At 42.3% G+C, this 21153-nt stretch overlaps 1 protein-coding gene across 8 annotated transcripts in view; it reads right to left on the reverse strand.

Moving 5' to 3' along the window:
* Positions 1-21153, reverse strand: part of EYS (eyes shut homolog) — a 537363-nt gene that overhangs the window by 371337 nt on the left and 144873 nt on the right. For all 8 annotated transcript variants that reach the window (XM_081187035.1, XM_081187037.1, XM_081187041.1 and 5 more), the window contains 3 exons: positions 12200-12371; positions 11416-11494; positions 2196-2395 (listed from right to left, as the gene is read on the reverse strand). In XM_081187035.1, the coding sequence (XP_081043161.1) occupies positions 2196-2395; positions 11416-11494; positions 12200-12371 (451 nt within the window). The remainder of the gene's footprint in view (positions 1-2195; positions 2396-11415; positions 11495-12199; positions 12372-21153) is intronic.

The following is a 21153-nucleotide window of genomic DNA, read 5'->3' on the forward strand; positions in this document are numbered from 1 at the left end:
AATGATATCTTGAAATGTATGCTTTCGAGACTATATTAGTATTTCACACAGAAAATTGTCACAAAGGATTAGAATTCCTTTTTATCAAGCTTTTCAATAGATGAGTAAGTCAAAGTGGAAGTCTGAGTATTATTTCTAATACAAAGAGAATTTGATAAATGCACCTTAAAACAGCCTAGAGAATGTTGAAAGCTTTGTGTATATCTAAGTTTTTATTCCTGAAAAGAATTAATTAAATCATTACCAGAACTCACATTATGCTGAATCTCTCTGCAAATTCTAGTCACTATTCAATGCCTTCTTCAGCATAGAATCATAGAATAATAGAATCACGGAATTGTAGAGTTGGAAGGGACCCCAAGGCTAGTCCAACCCCCTGCAATGCAGGAGTCTCAACTAAGTCATACATTTAAATAATATTTGCTGTCATTTCAGTTGAAAAAAGTCATGTTTTTACAACCTATATATATACCTTCACAGATCCCATTAAATCTTTCTTATTAAAAATTCTAATATGTTTGAATATTTCCATCTTCATGTACAGTCATACCTCATGTTACGTTTACTTCATGTTACGTTCTTTCAGAATATGTCCTGCAGCAACCTGGAAGTACCTGGAAGTACTTCCGGGTTTCGCCGCTTGCGCATGCACAGAAGTGCTAGATTGCGCTTCGCGCACAAGCACCAAATCGTGCCACGCACCTGCGCAGATGTGGCGCTTCAGGTTGTGCTCTTTTCATGATGCGAACAGGCCTCCAGAACTGATCCCGTTCGCAACCAGAGCTACCACTGTAACATTATTCATGAATTTGGATTTTTCTGTCCTTTTCCTCTTCCCGTCTCTTCACCAGCCTTTCGTGTGAATAGGGCAAAATAGCAGCAATTCTGTAAAACTTACCAAACCAGAGAGAAGACTTGTTTACAAGTACTCTGTCATAGGAAGTACTCTAAGTTTCCTGTGAATATAATTTCAATTAAATGGCTTCTTGGGCGAAACTGAGCTGGTATAGTCCCTATACGATTACAAATACACTTAAAAATAGTTCTTGATTTTGATCTGCTGTGGTTGTGTTAGACTATGGTTAGTGAAGAAGGCAAGATCACAAACCTCAGCTTGATTTTTATTTTCTGAATAAATGGGATGGGTGAACTTGTCCCCTTAAAAATTGTAATTGTCTCGACATCTACTGAAACGCACCATGTAATTTTGAGTGAGATCTCATAACTATATATGATTTTTGCACATTAAAAAGTGTGACTTCAGAAAGTGTTACACATATTTTGCCCTCAAGATATTCATTGCAACATCATGCATCACTGACCACAGAACAATTGAGCAGGATTCAACCAAGTTGCTGCATGCACAGAACAAGGTCTGCCTGTGGAATGCGACTTTCCCTCCTTTCCTTCCTGTGTCCCCTGAACCCCCTAAATCTGCTCTGGACGGTAGGGAAAACCCCAAGAACAGTTTAAGGAAATGCACAAGTGGATGAGAGGATTGGAAAGTCGAATTCTTAGCTGGTGACACTGTAGCCTCTGACTCAGTGTCTGAATCAAGACACCAAGGGCAAATGACACCAAGGGCCCAATTGGATTGAGTGATTTTGTTTGTTAGCAACAACAACAACAACACCCCACCCTTTACCCTACGGCCCATGGTGGGTTACAACATTAAAACACAATATTAAAAACAGTTTAACACAAACACAAAAATAAAGAGAGTTCTGAAAAGATACACCTCAAGCATCAAAAACTGGAGTAAAGAAGTGTGTCTTCAGCAGTCACCAGAAGCTGTGAAATGAGGGTGCCAGATGCACCTCTGTGTGGAGGGAGTTCCACCATTTAGGGGCCACCACAAAGAATACCCTCTCCTTGGCTGTCCCCCCTCAAACCTCTGCAGGCCAATCTCAGCACCCCAGTAGGGAAGGAGGAGGTATTTCAGATATTCAGTTACCGGTAGTTGTTTACTTAAAATAATAACATGCCCCCCTTTTTTTGCTATCATGCAGAACTCAAAACAGATCACAAAGGTTAACTCTTATATTGCTAAACCTTTTCAGATTCCAACAGTCCTTTTAAAAACATCACAACATTCATGTTGGTTTAGAAAAGACCCTATAACATAACCCCCTCCTGTTTTCTTAACAACTTGATGTATATTGATTGCTCGTGTTATAGGTAAGCAGACTACTGACCTGCAATAAAAAGTTCTTCCTGGGCCATCAACACATTTGCCTCCATTGAAACAGAGGGATGAGTTCAGAAGAGGTTCAGTGCAAACATCAATATCCACTTCACAAAATTCACCAGTGTATCCACTCAAGCAAATGCACTCAAAGGCATTGACCAAATCTTGACAAGAACCTCCATTAAGACAGGGAGCCGATTCACATTCCTGAGGAGATAAATGACAATAAATTGATTTCAGAGCCTTAGCAGCATAAGATTGTTTCCTGTAAAGGGGTATCTGCACAACAATGGACTCAGGGTCCTGGTCTTCATCAGTAAATCTCTTGGTGGTTAACTGTAATGCCTGATTACAGGTTAAGCATATGCTTATGAGTAGTTATAAATTCCTGTGATTATACAGATGTTGGCAAGTGTGGAAGATTTCTAGCCACTCTAAATAAAGATCTAGTGACCTTCACATGCATCAACAAAGTCCTACATATAGCTAGTCACAAGTGATAACTTTGTGCAGTGGCTCCTGATAGCAGAAAGCTACACAGGAAAACACAGAGACACCCATCTGTACCAAAAGATGGATATACTGATGAGAATTACGCCTTGTGAATGCCATATGAGCATTCGAATTTCACATGTGCTGGGCGTTACCGTATTTTCCGTCCCATAGGACACTCCGTCCCATACGACACACCTAGTTTTTTTTGGGGGGGAAATAAAGGAATTTTCCCCCTTTATTTCCCCCCCCCCAAACCAGGTCGGGGAAACCAAACCAGGTCGAGGAACAGCGGGATGGCGGCGCTGCGCCGCCCCGCTGTCCCCCGAGCTTGTGGGGCTGGCCAATGTCTGTCTGGCACGCGGGGCACTCTGCTTCAGGGCGCCACGCACGCCGGGCAGCAGGGTGCTATCCGCAGCGTAAGGAACCCTGCGGGAACTCCCGGAGGGCTCCCCATGCTGCGGATGTCCGTCCGGCACGTGGGGCGATCTGCTTCAGGGTGTTGCGCGCGCCGGGCGGCAGGGCTGCCTAGGCTGCGGATGTCTTCCTGAAGCCTGGAGAGCGAGAGGGGTCAGCTGCGGATGTGTTCCCAAAGCGCCGGGCGCTCTGCTTTCAGCACGCCCGGCGCTCCAGGAAGCAGGCTGCTATCCGCAGCCTAGACAGCCCTGCGGGAACTCCCGCAGGGCTGCCTAGGCTGCGGATGTCTTCCTGAAGCCTGGAGAGCGAGAGGGGTCGGTGCGCACCAACCCCTCTCGCTCTCCAAGCTTCAGTGAAAGCCTGCATTCGCCCCATAGGACGCACCCAGATTCCCCCTTCATTTTTGGAGGGGAAAAAGTGCGTCCTATAGGGCGAAAAATACGGTAAATGCAGCCCCAGTTGCTGAGAACAAAAAATTAGGCAAAAGATTCTCATGCCAGCACCCTACAATTAGGCACAGTGAGGCAGCCATCTCAAGCCACAGATGTGAGGAGGGTGGGAGGAGTGGCAATGTGAAAATCCATCTTGTTTCAGAGGCAACTTTTTAAAAAAGTATAAAAGATTTCTACATAGTTGGATGTAAAGGATTAAACTATCCATATACCCTCTTTTCGTCTTTTTATACAGCATCAGAAACTGGCGAGATCCAATTGTTTAGTTGGTGGACATTTTACCTCATCCAAATGGGTCAGTTATATGCCCATGAGGGGGCAGAATTCTACCCAAGTTGAAATGATTGGCCGGCGAAGGTGGCGGTGGCTGACTGGCCAGCTAGAGACAACAAAGAGCTTAGTCTCTGGTTAAGGGGAGTGAATCGCTGAAAGAGGCTATTGGTTAAGCTGAAGGAAAAGCTGGACATTAGAGAGGCTCAGGAAGCCTGAAAGTGACCGAGAGCTGGCATTACTGGCTAGAGCTGAGGAGGTGCAAGGAAGAGTTGTGACTCCAGAAGCAGCCCTCAGCCAAGTTCTTCAGCTGAGGATCAGCAGGATTGTCAAGAACCTGAGGCAACAGTGGTTGCTGGACCAGAGGAAGACTGCTGCAGAAGTCCTGAGGGAAGCCAAAATCTGGAGAGAGGAGGAAAACTACAAGTCTAGTCTTCAGTGCCTAGCTGAGTATTAAATGGATAGACGTGCTACAGGAAAACTGGCTTTAGGCTTCAGTAGGGAGAGGAGCTGAAACCCAGATAACTATACTATTAAAGTAACAGAAACCGTGTATTGTATTGGCTATGCCATTCCAAGTGATAGTAATCATAGTGTAAGTGTTCTTATTCAAAGCAATGGTAACATGGTGAAGGTTAACTGTAATGCTCCAAGCATCTAGTCTGTTAGTACAATGGGACTTTCCATTTCTTCTCCTTCCATCCTACAGACATAGTGTAGGATTGTGGTGGCCTATTACAAGGGTTGAAGAGTCAACTGCCACCCCAGACAGCTTCTGTGCATGGAATGGGTGGGGGGTTCCATCCTGCCCTTCGCCTAGGGAGCAAAATGCCTCAGGCTAGCTGTGATTGCCATTTTCCAGTCTAGGCAGCAGATTTCGCTGTGGAAGAATGAAACCACACCACATACAGATCTCCTTTGCTAGATCAGGGCAAGAGTTAACAAGACAACAGAGATTAAAAGGGTATCAGCAACTCTAATCACCTAGATATGGTAAGATTTCAAAATTAACGTCGCATCTGAGGAGCCGTATAGATTTTTCTTCCCTTGAGCTGATATTTACTCATTTATTCATTCAGCAGACACAATCCAAAGAGCTCTGTATGGCATGCAGAATGGCTTATGCATGCCCAGTGGGGACTTTCAGTCTGTTCCAAATAGCTTTTGGGGGGTAGGGAGACTAAAGTTCCGCATGCATCATTTATGTCTTTATATGTGATCTCTTACTCACTTCATAAATGCAGTGTTAATTATATGCTGTTAATTATATGCTACTATTTTACAGCTTGTGGCGGGGTTATTGTTACATAGTACAGAGGATACTGTGGGGTATAATGCTGAGATCGGATGAGAGAAATTTTAATGAAGTTGAAAACAACTGTGTGACAAATGCTGCACATTTTAATATTTCATATATCACACTAGAATTGTTGTTGTTGTTTAGTCGTTTAGTCGTGTCTGACTCTTCGTGGCCCCATGGACCAGAGCACGCCAGGCACTTCTATCCTCCACTGCCTCCCGCAGTTTGATCAAACTCATGCTGGTAGCTTCAAGAACACCATCCAACCATCTCATCCTCTGTCGTCCCTTTCTCCTTGTGCCCTCCATCTTTCCCAACATCAGGGTCTTTTCCAGGGAGTCTTCTCTTCTCATGAGGTGGCCAAAGTACTGGAGCCTCAGCTTCACGATCTGTCCTTCCAGTGTGCGCTCAGGGCTGATTTCCTTAAGAATGGATAGGTTTGATCTTCTTGCAGTCCATGGGACTCTCAAGAGTCTCCTCCAGCACCATAATTCAAAAGCATCAATTCTTCGACGATCAGCCTTCTTTATGGTCCAGCTCTCACTTCCATACATCACTACTGGGAAAACCATAGCTTTTACTATACGGACCTTTGTTGGCAAGGTGATGTCTCTACTTTTTAAGATGCTGTCTAGGTTTGTCATTGCTTTTCTCCCAAGAAGCAGGCGTCTTTTAATTTCGTGACTGTTGTCACCATCTGCAGTGATCATGGAGCCCAAGAAAGTAAAATCTCTTACTGCCTCCATTTCTTCCCCTTCTATTTGCCAGGAGGTGATGGGACCAGTGGCCATGATCTTCGCTTTTTTGATGTTGAGATTCAGACCATATTTTGCGCTCTCCTCTTTCACCCTCAATAAAAGGTTCTTTAATTCCTCCTCACTTTCTGCCATCAAGGTTGTGTCATCTGCATATCTGAGGTTGTTGATATTTAATGGCAAATAAAAAAGTTGTTTCTGCATTAGTAGCCAATACCCACTGATCAATGGTGGCAAAAAAACAACAACAAGAAACCAAAAAGAATTTTTGTTGCATTTTCCTAAGAATATTAGTCATGCTGCTCAACAAAATTATTATCTGCTACAATATTTAAATATGCAGTATCTGAGAACTAGGAGTGTTTGAAGAAAAAGGCAAGGCAGCAGAAGCAATGGTTAATAGTGGAAGAGTATATGACATGTTTAGCTATTTCTTGATTGTCATATCTTGGTACACACACACACACACACACACACACGGTCATACCTTGGAAGTTGAATGTCTTGCAAGTCGTACATTTTGGCTCCCAAATGCTGCAAGCCCGGAAGTGAGTGTTCTGGTTTGCAAATGTTCTTTGGAACCCAAATGTCGACGCAGCTTCTGATTGTCTGCAGGAGCTTCCTGCAGCCAATCAGAAGTTGCACCTTGGTTTCTGAACGTTTTGGAAGTCGAATGGACTTCTGGAACGGATTCCATTTGACTTCCAGGGTATGACTGTATACAGATAAAAAGTTGGGAAGAATTCAACATTGTGCCGTAACAAACATTCCATCAAACAATTCTGGAAGTATGGGTGGAGGAAAAGTGGGAAAGCCCCTTTGCTGTAGCAAAAGTCCTTGCGGGAGCTTCCTTTAGCAGGATCCATTAGCTGAATCTAGCCCATTGGACCTAGTCCAAGAAAGTATGTAGCAAAAGAGCCCAGGAAACTATAAATGGGTCAGTGTCTGCTGCAACACTCAGATGGACTTCCTTTTGTCCTCTTAATAGCCTCTTGGGAAGGAGAAGAAGGCAGCCAGCACCTACAGTCTCACTCAGAAGATGCATGGTGGGAGCACCAAAGCAACATCCACTTCGCAAGTGTGGCTAAGACTCAAGTGCTCTCCCACTGAGAGGTAGTGTTGTATAGTGGTTAGAGTGCCAGATGAGGACTTTGAAGATTCCAGTTAAAATCCTCACTCAGCTGTGAAGCTCACTGGGTGACACTGAGCTCCCTCTTCTTTAACCTACCTCACATGGAGGAGGGAGAAGAATGTTGTATGCTGCCTTCAGCTCCTGGGACAGAAGGTAGGATATGCATTTAATGAATAATGCTAGAAGCAACTGGGCTGTGTGAGCATGCAGTTGGCTCCCTTTTCTTCTCTCACATGGAAAACTGGATGAGGGCAATTCTTTACAATTGCTTTGAAAAGATAGAGTTTGAAAAAATGTATAAGAGCAAACGTACTGATCCTTATTCAAATAATAACATAAATATAGTGACAAATACTTTCTCCTAATCCAATGGAAAACCTTGGCACATTTACATAACATAACCTTGTGGCAAATTAACTTTTACTGTGTCAAAACTACAGGAAAGCACAATTAGTGTAATTGCCAAAATGAATCAGAATTCCTCCACTCCCCGATTGACGAATGCATTCATCTTCAATAAAGTTTGTTAATTGCTGTCATCCAGGCTTTTGAGATAATCAACACAAGTCACCTGAAAGTACAGTTCTTCGTTTTTGAAGGGGCGGGGTGGAGGGTTATTGCTAACTTCTCCAAACTAGTGAACACTTTTCAGTTTACCAAGAGCAAGGATAAGTAGATTTCCTTTTCCGATATACTCATTACTTTTACTTAAATGCAAATACCTGAACCCAAGGGGACTGGTGTGAAAACAACATGCTTTTCCTATCAGCAAACCAGCTGGGATGTATAGGATGATTTATTAGAAAGCATTACATAAAGTAATTGAATTATACATCCCATAGGAAGGATGGGAAACTTTGTATACTGCCAAAGAATTTGAACCTATAGTTTGAACATTAGTCTTTCACTAAATTAATGAAAATACTTAATGGGAAACTCAAAGTCATTAAAAAGAAAAGAAAAGAACAGTCTGCTGTTTGAAATTAAGAGGTGTTCTGTGCTTGCTAGCCAAAAATAGAGGAGTGCTTTTTATTTCTTTCCATGCATTCCCTGTGGCTTGTTAGCATTTCAAACTATTCCTGCAGCTTTGTTCTCTTATATTAGGGTTGTGCCCAACATTTCTTCCATGGTTTTGTTTTGTTTTTTTAAAAAAAACTATTCCCCGTTAATTCACAAAAAGAGAAAATGTATTTGAAAATTATCAAAGAGCAAGGAAAATGCAAGCAAAATTCTCATTTTGATGAGCTTTTGGTGGACAAGGGGTGTTTGTGAGTGTCCTTTCCTTCCTTCTACAAATAACCTTTCTACTGGTCTGTACCCTGCAGCTTTCTCAGGTGTCAGCAATTCCTGAAGACCCTACGACACACTTTGCTGGGCTTTCAACAGAAGCTTCTAGCAGCTGTTAATTGTGGTTGTTTTAAGTGTAGCCATTTTTGCTTTTAAAGAAACCAGTGCAGAAATACTTTTTGGGAGGAAAGGGGAACAGGAGTTAAAAGGAAGAACTTCCTTTAAGAACAAAACCTGCAAGTGCACCAATTTCAGGCGCTTGGTAGCTAGACTTCATGCACTTTGATTAAAGCCCTGTGGAAAGATATCATGAGATAACTCTTTCCATGGGGCTTTTTCACATCAGGAAGTGTGGGCAGCTGCTTCCACCCAACACTCACAAAGGCCCTTACTTGGAAGTAAGAGAGAGATCTTTACTTGGTCAAGTAAGGCTCAGGAGTGGATGTAGTATTCAGGAGTCCAAATCCTGGAGTTCAGGAGTCCCAATCCTGGAGTTCAGGAGCATGGCAAGAAGTTCAGAACTTGACAGAAGCAATAAAGACGTCCCAACAAATTCCCCACCCCTCCTGCCAAGCTTTTGCCTTGTGGGAATATCATATTTGGAAGCATATACTCCTGTTGGAATGGGTGGGTCTCCTTCCATCTGTGAAGGTTGCGTCAAGTTATAAGCAACAAGACTGCACTCTCCTGCTTAGACTCCTGTTCAGTAACTGCCACCTAGATTCCTCCCATGTCTGATCAAAGCGCTCCACAGCCTCTGCTGGGGCTTCCAGGTCTGCAGGAAGATTGGAGGAAAGATCCACTATCCCTGCTGCCTTTCCAAAGTGACTGAAGTTCAGGTGGAAAGGGGAGGTCCTCCTCCAGCCTAGGTTCTCCCAGTTCAGCTACTCCTGATTCTTCTAGCCCATTCTAGACTACTACAGCTGGAGCAAAGGGCTGGAATCTCTACTATTCCACAAAGCCTGGATTGTGACCTGGAACAGGTTTCCTACACTGGCAATTTTAGAAAAAACTTGTGCTCATAGGCAACGTAGACTGCATTTGAAAATTCTCTTTTCTTTTGAAAATCTAAATGTCTTCTCCCTGCTCCCCAAATGTAGCACCATTAATCTGGGAAACAACACAAACATAAAGCAGTTCTGCTAGTACTACAGAAGGAATCAGCATCTGTTCCTTAATGAATTAAGTTACAAGGTCTGCAGAAAATTTAATGCCTCTTTTGGAACAAATGAGAATGGAAAATCAAATAAGTCAGGCTCCCTAAAGAAAAGTCACAAACATTAACCGGAGATAATTACACAGGGACACATTTCTGAAGAGTAACAAAAAAGCCAAGGTGGAAGAACTTGTGCAGATGACTGTCATTTCCGGGATGAGTCACACCACTTAAGGATTCCTGAGTCCTTCCATCCTCCCTCATATAACTAGCTACCTTCTGAGATGGAATGCGGTGAAACCACTTGGGCCAGTATGAATATTTATCATGCATTTTTATACCACTCTTCAGTGATATTCCCAGGGAAGTTTACAAAAAAAGAAGAAGAATATAAACAATTAAAATGTAAATCTGGGGGTGGGGCACAGTAAACTAAAAGCCACAACAATAACAAAGAAAAGGGAGCACTTCTTAAATTCATTATTAGGAGCTGTCATGGAGAAAAGAAACTTGATTTTACCTGGTTGCATTGCTTGCATCCGGTCAAACCTGGTCAAGCTACTGTATTCAGACCACAAGTGCGAGAAGACACACAGTAGGATAGCAGCAATGCAGTGTTCATTATTGCCTATGGTTTATCCTGGTTCTGTTTACTAGTAAGCTGCCTTGCCCTGTGTGCCACCAGCCCCAGTTACAACCAGCCACTACTGATATGTTTCACTTTGCTAATGGCACTCAAAAAGAGTCTAGGAACAACTGTTTGTTTTCAAGATCTAAATGTTGAACTTGTGGTATGCTACAAGACGCATGGCATCAGGAATATGATGAATTAAAACAGCTAATTAGTTCATATTATGCTCTGGTGACATGGTCGACTCACTGACATGCTTACTGAACATCCAAAGCAATAGGAAAAGTTCAAAAGAATACAGAGCTCTGACTGCAGGTAGTAAATAGAGTATAAATGTAAATCCCCAGTGACCTATCAAATTACTGAATGGTTTCATATAGCAAGCACTACAATATCCCTACGAACAATTATAACAAAAGGTTTTCTAGCACAAATGTGCTACATATTGAGTCAATTAATCCTTTAAACAGGAAACTGAAACAATCCATTAAGTTAGGATCCTGTTTCCTATTGTGGCTAACCATGCGGCTCAAAGAATCTCAAAAGAAGGACTTGAAATCAACAGTCCTCATCCACTGCTAGCCAACAGCAACTGGAATTCAGTGACACATTCTGGTCACAACCACACCTTACATTGAAAGCACATGGCTCCCCCCCAAAAAAAAAGAATCATGGGAGCTTAGGCTTAAGGGTGCTCAGTGAGGGGTGAACTGTAATGCCTAGGATTCTTTGGTCATGAACTAAAAATGCACTGTGTGGATGTAACCCTTATGCTGAAGGCAGCTACTGTGAAAGGACCTGGAACATGCACTTTGTTCCCTTTAGGCACCATCTCTGCAGATCAGTCCTTTGAGTCTTAATGCTTTTCCTGCACTTTGTAGTGAATGGAAGAAGAAGAAGAAGAGTTTGGATTTGATATCCCGCCTTTCGCTCCCTTTAAGGAGTCTCAAAGCAGCTAACATTCTCCTTTCCCTTCCTCCCCCACAACAAACACTCTGTGAGGTGAGTGGGGCTGAGAGACTTCAGAGAAGTGTGACTGGCCCAAGGTCACCCAGCAGCTGCATGTGGAGGAGCGGAGACGCGAACCCGGTTCCCCAGATTACGTGACTACCGCTCTTAACCACTACACCACACTGGTAAAACACTGCAGCCTTTCTCCCCCTGAGGCACTGGACCTAATAATATGGTTGCCCCTGATGACCAGACTACTGAAACTTTTGTAACCTTGCCACCTCCTCGGTGTTGAGAACCCAGGGCGTACTTCTTTTGTAAAAAGCTTTGATATTTTATGGGTTCGTGTGTGCAAATGGCCTCTGCTTTAATGAGAAGACTTACATTAACGTCAATTTCACATCTTGAACTGGTCCACCCCGCTTCGCAGTTGCACCGATACCCATCAATGAGGTCAATGCATCTGAAAGAGAACATCCAGGTCACTTGCCACACTTGCACAACACAGCACCATTCACATTAATCCATTGTATTCATACACAAATCTCAGGCTAATCCTGTATGTACTCCACTCAACGTAATAGAAACTGTCCCTATAACTGTATTGTGTCATGACCAAACACCCTTTGGTACAGCATCTGCTTTGCATGCAGAAGATTCCAGGTTCAATCAGTGGTATCCGCAGGTAGGGCTGAAACCCTGGAGTGCCATTGCCAGTCCTTTCAGAAAATACTGAGTTGGCTAGACAAATAGTCCAACTTGGAAAAAGGAAGCTTCTTATGTTCTTTGTTCCTGAGTATTTTAAACCCCCACACATATGCTTGCGCTCCAAAGAAGAATCCTCTTTCAACCTGCTCGCATGCAAAGGCTGAAGAACTCCTTGCAAGTATATTAAAGTCTAATTAATGCACAGTTATTGAAAATTACTTTATGTTATTGCACTCGAATGAAAGAAGAAATGAGATAATGTACCCACTATATTGCATTAGCTTAAACTGGCAACATCTGTCATCCTTTAACTGTGGCTGTACTTTTACTTTATGGAACAGCATAATTAGAAGTATCTTCAGCAACCTTCCCTGACATTAAATTTTAAATGTTGCTAGTTCTTCTTCCCCTTCCCCTTCTTTTCTTATGGGTAATAATAGTAAAAGATGAAAATAGCCACCTTCCATGAAGACAAGGCGCTGACAAACATTCATCAGCATTTGTTTCACAGTTTATTCCAATAAAACCACTTCGGCAGTAGCACTTATAGTAGCTGATGCCATCGACACAGCTTCCATTGTTGAGACAAGGTGTTGAAACGCATTCATCTATATCCACTTCGCACTGGTTGCCTGGGGCGGGGGACACACATAAAGACAACAGTAAAATCAAAACACTATGTACTTAAAAAAATATTTATTTATTTATTTATATATGGTGGGGGCAGACATTGTATGCATTTAAGCCTGCAGCTCTAGCCTAGATGTATATAATTAAACTACAGCAGCATAGCAGAGTTTCTTAAGTGCAAAAATAACATGGAAGCAACACTAGTATATGAGAAGGCTGCAGTGATGCAAACTACTCATATTCTAATGTCCACCCTGTAGCAATTTAAGACACCTAACTTCAGAGATAATTTCTAGAGCAGTGTGGGATCCAGACACTGTGAAGCCATAGGTAAACTAATCTGGGAATATATGAATTGGGCCCTGTTGTCACCATGGAGTTCAGCCTCACTGGTCTTTTCAGCATCCCTGCAAGTGCTTTAACTCCAGTATTAACTCCCACATTTCCTGGGCAGCGTGCGAAGCAATGACTTAAGCACACAGAAAAAGACAATTTTAGTTTGCATGATGTGTATCCTTTGCTCACATGCTGCATTCACTTTGCATGACAGGAGAACCCCGAAGATGCAGATACTTTTCTCATCCTCTAACTTAAATCATACCATCCAAAAGCACACCCTGAATTTGGACCATGTCGTAGAGCCTGGCTGAAGCAAAATACAATCCTTATAGCACTACCACTGATGACAGCACTCATGAATTGAATCCTGCCCCATGATTCCACGACAGATGCCAGTAAACTAGATGTACAGAATCAGCATGATTCCAAAGATCTCCATGTATTTTACTGAGATGCAGGTAAGCACATTTCTTCATTCCCTGGGAAAATTCTTCAAGTTACCTCATTAACACATTGCTAAATCATATCAGACAACATGTAAATAATCCCAATGTTGTTGATTTTATACATATTTCTGTATGTATGGACACGATGTGCTTCATATAGCACCCCACACAACAGAGGGGAAAAAACACCTTATGTATGATGTACAGTAAGCCTACAACTTAGGTGGGTGTTACATGCCAGGGATTGCACCTAAAGCAAAAATTGTGCATAGTCAAAACCCATTGGGTTCAATGGTGGATGGGATTACCAAATCATTTTTCCTGGAACTCTGCCTGCTTTCCACCCCTTTATATTTATTTATTGATTTGCCACACATGTAAAGCTGAATGTGCACAAGTTAACTGGGCATAAATTGTGGGCTTAGTGTATAGAAAACATATCTGTATGCTCTCTTGTGTGCCAAACTAGCTACTTTCTCCCCCGCAGGCCAGCAATAGGAAGATATTCTACATATATAAATCAAATTCCAGTAGGAGGCTTTCTTGATCTGTTGTTGTAAAGAAGAGGGGATAAAATGTTGTTAGTATACAGACAAAGAAGTCGAGCTCCACAATACTCTCCCTTTGAGCATCTGCTTCACCTGCACAAACTCCAAATACTTTCTTTTGAAGTCATTCACTTCTGTACATCAGAGGGTTGAAAATCCTTCTATAGTGTCAAGCTTGCAGGGGATGGGACTTCAAAAGAACAGTTACTCTATCTCTCTGGTCTTTGGCTATCCCACTGCATATACGCTCCAAACCTAAGGCAAACAATTTTCATCCTACTTCCCATGCTTTGATGAGGTCATAATGGCACTCTCTTCCCATATCCATACACACACACACACACACACACACACACACACACACACACACACACACACATATAATTGGACTTTCAATTTGTCACACTTGCATATATATCTCATAGTTTATAATTAGCTGCTGTGCTAATATTAATCAGGAATTGTTTTAGGAATTGTGTACATGATCTCTCACATGCTACAACTTTCTCTCTCTGCAATTCAACAAGTGCAGCTCTTACAAAAAACACTAAATGAATTGGAATAAACTGCCATAATTAAGGAAATCATGAATATATCTGATTAGATCTATCATGGGGGGGGGGGAATCAAGTTCCCTTACTATATAGTCTTACAGAGACACAATTTCTTCCTTTCACATTAGCCCAGCTAATGGAGCATCTCGTGTACAAGGTGGAGGTCTGAGTATTGAGAATTGGGGGTGGTGAGTTCAAATCTACTAATTTACTCTTGTTGAGGATAATTTTTGTAGTATCATTAATCATCATCATGCTCAGTGCTGGGCTTGCACTATCCTGCTATTTTAAATTAAAGCCTGAAATTTTTTTTAGCAAAAAATTTGTGAGCTCACAACTGACCTTTTAGATGCCACTACACAATATGAATTGCACTTGATTGGAAGACTGAAGGAGTCAAGTCACAGATTAGTTACAATACCACCACTTATATGCAGGTTTAAGTTAGATTTTTTTTTTAAAAAAAATGCATTCTTAGACCAAAGCTCACAATTGGAAAAGGAATTATTACAGAATAAGGATAAACTTTAGTCTAAAATGTATAACTTTTTGTTAGAATGGGAAACAAAAGATGAGCTAGTTAAAGATCTAAACCAATGGGAGAAACTCTGGGAAAATGACCTAAAATTTACTGTGTGTTATTCACTGAAAGAGAGCTATTTGAAAATGATTCATAGATGGTATTTAACTCTGTGTAGGTTGGCAAAGATGTATCAAGTAGAATCAGACTTGTGTTGGAAATGTAAAGAAATTAAGGGAACTTTTTTCATATGTGGTGGGCATGTAAAAAGGTAGAAGAATATTGGGAAATGATTTATAATGAAATGGGGGGGGGGGGAGAGAGTTGAAAATTACTTTCCCAAAAACTTGGGTAGCATTACTATTCACAGCTTAATTTTTACATGGAATAACTGGCCTCTGAAACATCTTGCCTTAATACAAGTTTTTGACATCCTGGATGGGAGTCACTTCTAAACTTTATGTTCCTAATTGTGGGGTGTGGGGTGTGGGGGTGTGTGTACATATTTATACATATATCAAGATACAGTCAATATATCATATATTAATATGATTATTTGGAAATGACAAATAATTTGCAAATGAAGGAAAGACCAAAACAGAAAATATGCAGAGTTAGGTTGCTAAATTCTTATCAACCCCAGTGGGATTTGCATTTAACATGGAGGTAAGTGAATTGTTGCCCATACCAATTATAATCCTGAAACACAACAGTTCATTTAAATTGGAGGGAGGGAGGTTATTCAGGCAGCAGCAGCGCTTTGCTGAGGCTCTTCAGCCTCCCAGCTAACAGCTGATGTGTGGGAAAGCTGCGCCTCAGCTGAGCAAGCTCCCAGCTGCTCCTGCTCTCGTGAGCAGGAGAGATGGGTGGGTGAGTGGGAGCTTGTTAAGCTGCTCAGCTGAGACACGGAAGCCCCTCTTTGCCTCAGCTGAGCACTCTCAGCAATTGGCCTGGGCGATACATCCCCAGTATGAGGGCCACAGCATAATGGCGGCGTCACCTGTTGGTATATCATGAGTGAAACTGCCGTTGTTCCTTACTCCCCCTGCCACCAGCAGACAACCGTATGCGCCTCAGTGGAGCAGTATGAAGAAGCCGTGCCTCAGCTGCCTCTGCACAGGCAGGGGGCGTACACAGACTGCCTCTTCTTCCTGGGAGAAAGTAGTAGCCTGCCCATGTGGCAGCCGTGCGAACAGAGCCTGACACAGGCTGCCTCTGACTCGTGAGGAGACCCCCACCCAAGCCCAAAGATATCCTCTTTGGGCTCTGGGGTGGTTCTTCTGAGGGAGAAGCGTCCCAGCACTTTTTGGTCTAGAAAAGAGCACTGATCATACCTTACTTAAGAAATAAAACTGTCTCTGTTGGGGTGGGGCAGCAGTCACAAATCTGACACAAACTGTTGTTATACTTTCATAGCTCGGCTGCCTTTTTGCTTCATTCTTCTCTGGCAATCAAGCTCCAGGCCATACATGCGGCTCGCTTGTGAGCAGGCAACATTCTACCTAAACAGGTTGGCAACAGTATAGTCAGCCAGCTACACAATGTTTACACACTGGGAATGGGAGCTGAAAGTCAGCCCTGGCACAAAACAAACAAACATAATCAGGAAAGCATTTTTTTTCTACCGTGTTTACAAGCTTCGTTGGAGGAATTCGCTGGCATAGCCCTAGTCACTTGTAAGGAGCAACAGGAAAGCCATACTATTCAAATAAATAAATGCTTTGACCACCTGTGATGGCATGGGCTGTAATCTGTACCTCTGAGGGAGAAGAGAGGAAAACAAAGCAATCAACTCCTTCACTTTGTTATCACCACTACCACCAAGTGGATTCCTCCCTTAGCTGCCTCAACCAGTGCTTTTTCTCTAGAAAAGTAGGTGCCAGTACTCACTATGAAGTTGTTACAGTAAATGCCACACTTCTTAACAACAACAACAAAAAAGAGGTGCTGGTAACTGCATACCTTTGAATACGCCCCGGAACAAAAGCACTGCTCCTAAAGCTTTGGACTTTAAATTGTCTCAATCTGCTGTCTATGGTAGGTATATTGGTATGACCCTTAGGCATGGAGTGAATGACAAGACCTCAGAACAATCCCAATACCACCCTGCCAAAAAACAACAAAAAAACAAACCCTAACAAACTAGGCTTTTACGCAAAGTTTTAGTAAAGCAACAAGGAAAGATTAGAGTGTAGGTCATGTAAAACTCTCTGCAAAGTTGAGAAAGCACCTAACCCAACCAACAGTGGAAACACTTTTCTCTCACTGGATCAGGGAGCTTTCTGCAGTTATGCAGAGCCAAGTTAAGTTTCTTGGTGTACGCTAACGGTGAATTGCAGAAGCCATTACAGCTTCTGAAATCCCCTCCAGCGTTTTGTCCTGACGGCGGTATTGGACAGTGGCACTGCATTACTGTTGATGTGTGTTGCAAACAGGCTCTCCAACATCTGTATCCCTTGTGAAGTGCATCACTAAGAGATGCCTTTTGGTGTACACACAGGTAGTACTGCCATCATCCATGTTTTAATACCTTAGTTTGAAGACATGAAAACATATACTATATATTAAAGAGGAAAGAGAGAGAGACCTACACCAGCCCTCCTACTAGCTCAGCTGCACTGGGCAGAACTGTCATCAGCATGGGTGAGATTGTCCAAGTCAAGGCTTGTTACTACTAGCCCTTGCAAATGAGCTGTTGCTACTTTAAATCTATCTAGTTTGGCAGCACACCTTGCCCTCCTCTCTGTGCTTCCAATGACACTAGTACATATGAACATAGGAAGCTGTTCTTATACTGAGTCATACCATTGGTCCGTCTAGCTCAGTATTGTCAACACTGGTTGGTTGTGGTTCTCCAGGTTTCAGAAATGAGAGGAGGGGTCACTGCAGACCTACCTGAATATGCCAGTGATATGACCAGTACCCATAACCATGCATGCAAAGAGGCCACACTCTTTGGCCATTTAAGGTGCCAGAGCCTCACTTCCAGCACCCTTGGCTGGCTGGCTGATAGCAAGAGCTGAGAATATGACTGGGATGTCAGGATTAAGCTCCCCATAAATCACGCCACATTTGATGAAAGCACTGCCGCTTACATGCTTTCAAAGCACTGGCAGAGTAAGACACAGCAGCCGCGCTGCAACTATTTTGGTTCAGAGCTGCCTTTGGTTTTTCAATTCCCTCACTTGTAAGGTCCTTATTCTTCAATGTCTGGAAGAAACCTCCTAGGGGAGTTTTGGAAGCCACAATCAATACTGTCACTAAGTTGTCACAATGCCTGAAGTAAATTTGTATTTGAGGGAGAGCAGCCAGCTTTAAGAAAAGCAGGGGGACCTGAAGTGGTGTTGATGGGAAGGGAAAAACACTCTGACAATATAGTTAAAGATCCTGATCTAACACATTTGGCCTCTGGTCATTTGAGAAACTCTGAATTTACAGAGTTGCTATTAATCCTGAACTCTGAAGTACCTAGACTAACAAGAATTGCCTTCTATTCAATCTAGCACATCAGAAAACTAAAATCACTTATGTGGGGTAACATTCCAGGCTTTGCGAAATGTGCATCGATAGCAGCTAGGCTCTCACTGATGTTGTGAGAGTAAATGAAAGAAAAATATAGGGACTTTAAGCACTGCACAATGGAGCAGCCTGCCTTCCCATGAAGAAAAGGCTATCCAAAAAGGATATTCACTATACATGCAGATCCTGCTTACCAAACACAGTGTGTTCCCAGGAAATTGTTCATTAGGCAAGCATTCACATAATGAGCTTACAATTTGCATTACTTCCTATGGGAACATTTCCAATTCATGATCCCACCCCCTGTCATGATTTCTTCCTAAAATGGCTGCAGCAAACCAGCAAAACAGAGACAAAGGAAAAAACTGATTTGTCTGATCTCCCCTGCTCTCTGGTTTGTCCAGTCTTTTTCACACCTCCCTCTCTCCATGGTTTCTGTCCAAAAATGGTGGCCACTGACCAGCAAAGCAGAAACAAGTACGAAAGTGAGGAAACTCCAGCTGTTCAGATATCGGACTCAGCCATGTTTGTAGTGTAGTTTTGGTACAATTCCTTATTTTTGGATAAGGGAATTTTCGGAGAGCAGGACCTGCCCATACATTATTTCTGTGATCAAATCACTCTATGGTATTAAGAAATGTCCACATGCTACATTCAACAAGTGTATAATCTATGCACCTGTTTACACAAATAGTTGAGCTGTACACATGTACAATAATTCACATATAATGGTAAATAAGTGCAGTCTGTGTACCTAGGCATCAAATAACCGAGCTGTATGAATGAACAAGTATACATTCTTTCACAGAAACACTTATGCATGTGTAGAGAGAGCTTGCACCCATGTTCAAAATGTGAACAAGCCTACATATAGTTCACATTACATTCAACAGGTGTGCAGTCTGTAAACCGTCTTTTGCACAAACACTTGCACATGTGTAGAAGCAGATTGTGCCTCTGTTCCATGTAATGTGTGAAAGAGCCTATAGTTAAATCACGCACAACATGCACAGTAGGACCTTATCAGCAGAAGTGCCACCAGTAGGGGCTGGTGGGGTAATGCAGGTGGGCTCCATTGCTCTCCTGGCTTCCTAACACAGCAAGTTGCTGCTGCTTACCAAGAAGGTGAGGGGGAAGTGTAGGGAGCTCAGTGTGCTGCATAGTGGCAGGAGCATCAAATCAGCTCTGCCACCAAGCTCTCCCTCTTAGGTCATCTGTTCCCTTTGTACATTTATTTTTCCAAAAATGTCAAAAGATTGCTGCAAATAAATTTGCAAGAAACTTGTACATAACTTAGTAATGTGCACTGAAAAATTATGAAAACATCCTAATGAACCATCTTAATTCCTACAGATCAATAATAATCATAAAATACTTTCTGCTCTTCATGAGTATAAGAAACTTAAGGGGGGGAAAAGTTACTATATTAATTGTGCAATTACTGAAAATTTATAGACGGGTCTTATAAGAACAAAGTTGGCTTTATTTTATTGCATTATATTACAACCACACCTCCTGCAAGTCTCCAAGTAGACAACCACCTTATTGCAAACCCTGCAAAGAAAACAAACATGCCCCCCCCTTTCACCGTTTCAGGGCTTCAAACTGAGTTAAGTAGTAGCATCAACTGATTACAACGCCATTAGGTCCACTATGTTCATTAAAGTTAGAGCTGGAAGAAATAGCGCAAGCATCAGGGTGGGTGATTGGGATGGAGAGGAAAATGCTCCAAGAGACATTTAATTGGAATTCTTTCATTCCACAGAAACTTCTGCAAGAAACAGCAAACATTTAGCATCAAAGTGAGCCAGCAAATGAGAGAGGACAGAAAATCACCTCAGTGCAGCAAGGACAACAAAGAAAAGTTAGAAAATGAATGAAAGACAGCCCTTTAAATCAATAATCAGAAAGAATGCAATATTACTGGGTGGAATGTATATGTATTTGTTTATACTATATATCCCACCCCCTAGCCAAAGATTTTCAGGGCTGGGTACAAATCCAACTACAGTTCAGTAGTGAGGGATGGGGGTAGGCAATAAATATTTTTAAAGCACAAGCTGCAGTCACTACAAAGTGAGGCTATCATTAAACACTAATAACCAGGTTTTAACCTGGTGCCCAAATGAAAGCAGGGTCATTTAACAATCCCTCTTCTCAGGGAACTCTGGAGATTGTAGCTTAGTGAGGGGAATGGGGATATCTTCTAACAACTTTCAGCACCCTTAACGAACCACAGTTCACAGGATTCTTTGGGGGGAAACCATGTCTATTATAGTGGTATAACAGTGCTTTAAATGTATTATGGGGCTGAGGTCTTGAGTCTTTCAAGGCGCCACAAGGCACTTTGTTCTTTTTGCTGCAACAGACTAATCCCCCAGGAAACAGTTAAACAATAGTTAATAGAAGTCGTGCCTGAAGGGAGCTGTCTTGCTGTGTTCATTTTATCAGCCAAGTCTCAAAAATGTCCTCAAGACAAGAGAATTACCATACAAATGAGCTTGTTGTGTGCTTGGACCTTGCTAGCCATGTGTATTTGCCTATAAAACACAGTGAGGGTGCTTATGGACTGGCATACTGTATGATCAGACAGGTGCCTCCTTCTCCCTGGCACTCCATGAGATCCATAGAGAATTCTGACAGGAAAGGGGCATCATCAGAGCAAGGAAAGCTCCATCCTCTGAAGGGCTGGCAGAAGGGGATTTGTCAATAACTGGGTTGTAATCAGTTAATTCATTGCATCATGCACTTAACCTTAAGCAGCAACCAGTATGTTGATCTTGTTTAGGTGTACACAAGTTGTGATCCACCAAGCCAAACATGATAAAATTCCTAGTTTTTGCTCTCTGTGGAAAACA

The sequence above is a fragment of the Podarcis bocagei genome (genome assembly GCF_964188305.1).
Source record: "Podarcis bocagei genome assembly, chromosome: 3".
Taxonomy (NCBI): Eukaryota; Metazoa; Chordata; class Lepidosauria; order Squamata; family Lacertidae; genus Podarcis; species Podarcis bocagei.